Source organism: Bison bison, unplaced genomic scaffold (assembly GCF_000754665.1).
Source record: "Bison bison bison isolate TAMUID 2011002044 unplaced genomic scaffold, Bison_UMD1.0 scf7180017864105, whole genome shotgun sequence".
Lineage (NCBI taxonomy): Eukaryota > Metazoa > Chordata > Mammalia > Artiodactyla > Bovidae > Bison > Bison bison.
This window is the reverse complement of record NW_011494677.1, coordinates 1,072,546-1,076,555: the sequence shown is the minus strand read 5'-3', so window position 1 is coordinate 1,076,555 and position 4,010 is coordinate 1,072,546. Positions and strand designations below refer to the sequence as shown.

At 53.9% G+C, this 4,010-nt stretch overlaps 1 protein-coding gene across 1 annotated transcript in view; it reads right to left on the bottom strand.

Annotated features, from left to right (window-relative positions):
* The window catches only part of STAR (steroidogenic acute regulatory protein), a 6,728-nt gene that overhangs the window by 718 nt on the left and 2,000 nt on the right, over positions 1-4,010 (bottom strand). The window contains exons 4-8 of the mRNA XM_010838847.1: positions 3,945-4,007; positions 1,896-2,054; positions 1,594-1,778; positions 774-867; positions 3-50 (exon numbers count right to left, since the gene is read on the bottom strand). Coding sequence (XP_010837149.1) covers positions 3-50; positions 774-867; positions 1,594-1,778; positions 1,896-2,054; positions 3,945-4,007 — 549 coding nt within the window. The remainder of the gene's footprint in view (positions 1-2; positions 51-773; positions 868-1,593; positions 1,779-1,895; positions 2,055-3,944; positions 4,008-4,010) is intronic.

Genomic DNA, 4,010 nt, shown 5'->3' with positions numbered 1-4,010 from the left:
ACCTGGGTCTGCGAGAGGACCTGGTTGATGATGGTCTTCGGCAGCCATCCCTAGAGTCAAAGAAGAATTTGGCCGTCTTGTGGCTGGCGTCCCTTCCTAGACACCGCCGATCCCTGTCACACACCTGGTGGGTTGCCTGGGCTCGGTCTTGCAGCCCTGTTGGGAGGTGCACCCTCCCAGTTGTTCAGGGTCAGGGGCTGGAAGACTGCTTTACTGCCCTGCTGTCAGGACCATGTCAGAAGCAAGGGATTTGTCCAGACAGGTTTCAGCCCTGTCTTCCCTACGGTGTGACCCTGAGCTAGCTACCGTACCTTTGGGGGCCTAAGTTTCCTTCTTTCTAAAATAACTACCGAGTTGAAATTGGATATGAAAAGTAAGAGGGAGCCATTGCAGGCTTCTGAGATGATGGAATAGCAGGCCATCACTCAAGTTTGTTCCCACTGCAGCGGTCCACTTCTCTCAAAATGGAGGAGGGTCCTTCATGTTATTGTGGGCTGATATGGGAGGGCTGTGTTAGTTGCACAGTGGTGTCCTACTCTTTGCAAACTCATGGACTGGAGCCCACCAGACTCTGTCCATGGGATTCTCCAGGAAAGAATACTGGAGTGGGTTGACATTCCCTTCTCCAGGGGATCTTCCCCACCCAGGCACTGAATCCCGGTCTCCCACATTGCAGGCGGATTCTGTAACATCTGAGCCACCAGGGAAGCCGGTGGGAGGGGTAAGAGCCTACTTTTTTCACCACCCCCGTGGCCCCCTCCCATCCGCCTTACCTTGAGGTCAATGCTGAGCAGCCAGGTGAGTTTGGTCCTTGAGGGACTTCCAGCCAAGGGGCGGAGCACCATGCAGGTGGGGCCGTGCTCAGCTCTGCCGGGTAAAGACACATCAGGTCAAGAGGACAAGCCCGAGTTCTTGAATGCTGGCTAGTTACATTACCCACATTCCTCCCGGACCTCGTCTTTTTTTAAGTCTCATCGGAGAATTGCTATTTGCCAAGGGTGAGATTTAACAGTTGGCAGGGTCACCAGCTCGTCAGAACAAATGCCAGTTGGAGCCTGGAGGCCTGCAGAGCCTCTCAGTTGGGATAACGGGGAGGCTGGAAAAGGGTCCAGGGTGGTGTTGGGGGCCCTGGGGAACTCCGATAGCAACTGTGTTCTAAGTGGTATGGACTCTGTTTTCATCAACATTACAGTTGGACCTGAGCATACCCGCTAAACCTAGCCCTACCTCTAGTTTTAGAAAATTACTAAGTTTCTTAAACTTGCTGGGAGGGTCACCGCAACCTGGCCCTAGAAGTGTGGCCCATCTTGTCTTCCTCCCCTGCTATGGAAAATAAGACGGAGGGTAGGAACCAAGGGTTGGATCCTTGAAGCTGGGGATTCATCACACACTTGGCAAGCATGTGTCCCCAGGCTGTGTTAGAAAAGAGAGATTTGGGGCTTCCCTGATGGTCCAGTGGCTAAGACTCCATGTTCCCAGTGCAGGGGGCCTGGGTTCATCCCTGGTCAGGGAATTAGTTCCCTCGTGCTGCAACTAAGACCCAGCCCAGCCAAATAAATGAATGGGAGCTTTGGGGGCTGCTGCCAGTATTACCTGATGACACCCTTCTGCTGGGGCATCTCCTCATAGAGTGTGGCCATGCCAGCCAGCACACACATGGAGCCCCGGCGCTTGGTACAGCGTACGCTCACAAAGTCTCGGGGCCCCACGAGGTTTCCTGCCGCCTCTGCAGCCAACTCGTGAGTGATGACCGTGTCTTTTCCAATCTTCTGCAGGACCTGCCAGGCCACAGGGAACCAGAGACACTCAGCCAGGTAGGGGGAGAGGCACCACCTCCAGCTCGCCGCCGCCCCCTTGTGACTACTGCAGCCACCCTTCCTACCGGCTCTCCCCACCTTGATCTCCTTGACATTGGGATTCCACTCGCCCATGGCCTCCATGCGCTCCACAAGCTCTTCATAAAGCCTCTCCATGGGCTGGTGCACCACCACCTCCAACCGGAACACCTTGCCCACGTCAGGGATCACTTTACTCAGCACCTCGTCCCCATTGGCCTGTTGGTGAGGAGAGAGGAGCCCCGGGGAAATGCTAAGAGGAAAAATATTCCCAGCGTAGGACACAGACAGTGCCTGGCAAGGCAGGAGGGGAACAGCCAGGGGAACTCTAGGCTGAACCCGAGGAAGCCTGGAACCGTCTTTGATAAAGGCAGAGGAGGTCCTGTTTCCTGCCACCAGCCTTGTACATGTGCTGAGGACTGGAGAGGTAACCTGCCTGTCCCCTGGGCCCTTTTTTCTTGAGGATCAATGTATTTTCTTAAACATTGACATGTATTTATTCGTCCAGATAAAAATCAGAATTATTTTGTAAAAATTTCAACAAACCTGCATTGGGTTTTTGATTGAGATTAACTTGGAGAAAATGAACATGTTTCATTACAGAGTCTTCCCACATCCTGGGGGTAAATGTTGGCAGGGGTGGGTAGGTCCACCTGAGAAGGCCCTTACTTGACTTCAGAAGCTCAAAGATCCTGAGAGAGAGATTCATTTGGGAGTGAAGAAAGTGGTCTGCAACCAGCTAATTTCACACAGGTTTTTTTTTTGCAGTCCAATCCCTCATTTTACACCAGAAGGATGTATGGCCAGAGAAGGTCTGCGAGATGCCCCAGGACCCTTAGCAAGAGCAGTGCTGGGCCCAGGTCCCAGATTTCCTGACTCCCAAACTCGTAGTCTGTTAACTCAGAGAACCTGGAGAAGGAAAGACCTCGCCTCAACTTTGGCCAGTGGGCGGCTTGTGAACTGGCCACGGAAATAGAGCCAATTCTCAGCAGAGCCCTCGGCCTGTGACCTGCGCCTTGTTCCCAGTGTCCAGTGAAAGGGCAGTGCTCAGGAGCGGGGCACACCAGAGGGCCTTGCTGCTGCTAAGTCACTTCAGTTGTGTCCGACTCTGTGCGACCCCACAGACCGCAGCCCACCAGGCTCCCCCGTCCCTGGAATTCTCCAGCCAAGAACACTGGAGTGGGTTGCCATTTCCTTCTCCAATGCATGAAAGTGAAAAGTGAAAGTGAAGTCGCTCAGTCATGTCTGACTCTTAGCGACCCCATGGACTGCGGCCTACCAGGCTCCTCCGTCCATGGGATTTTCCAGGCAAGAGTACTGGAGTGGGGTGCCATTGCCTTCTCCCCAGAGGGCCTTGGCCCCCTGTATTCCAGACCAGCCCTGTCACAGGTGAACCCAGGTCACTCCTGCAAGGTCAGCCAGGAGGTGGGCTAAGGGTGCTTCAGCCCTGGCACTTCTGACCAGAGGATGAGGCCTCTCCTGACCCTAGAATCCCCACTGCATGGTCTGAATGGGTGTACAGCACATCCTGGAGGGGACCTAAAGACACGGGGACAGCTTTTTTCAAACTCAAGTCTCCAGAACATCTTTGATGGGGGACAAGAGTATCTGGGGGTATATTCTTGGGAAAGAAGAATTCACACTGCTTACTGGGGCTTCCCTGGTGACTCAGCGGTAAAGAATCTACCTGCCAGTGCAGGAGACATGGGTTCAATCCCTGGTTTGGGAAGATCCCACATGCCGGGGCAACCAAGCCCATGCACCACAACTATTGAGCCTGTGGCTCTACAGCGCAGTAGCTCCAACTACTGAAGCTCGCTCACCCTAGAGCCTGTGCTCTGCAATGAGAGACACCATGGCAATGAGAAGCCCTTGTACCGCAACTAGAGAGCAACCCCTGCTCGCTTTAACTAGAGAAAGCGAGGAGATGCTCCCAGCAATGAAGACTGAAGGCAGCCAAATTAAAAAAAAAAACAAAAACAAAAAACTGCTTGCTGTCCAGTGACTACTGCTCAAGGCTGGACTTCTGAGAGGAGCAGAGTCTGCAGCTGGCCTTGAGAATGGTACCGTAACAGCGAGGAGCTGTGGGTTCCTCCGTGGCCCCCTTACCTGCCGGCTCTCCTTCTTCCAGCCCTCCTGGTCTTTGAGGATGCCCAGGGCCCTCTGCATGGCCTC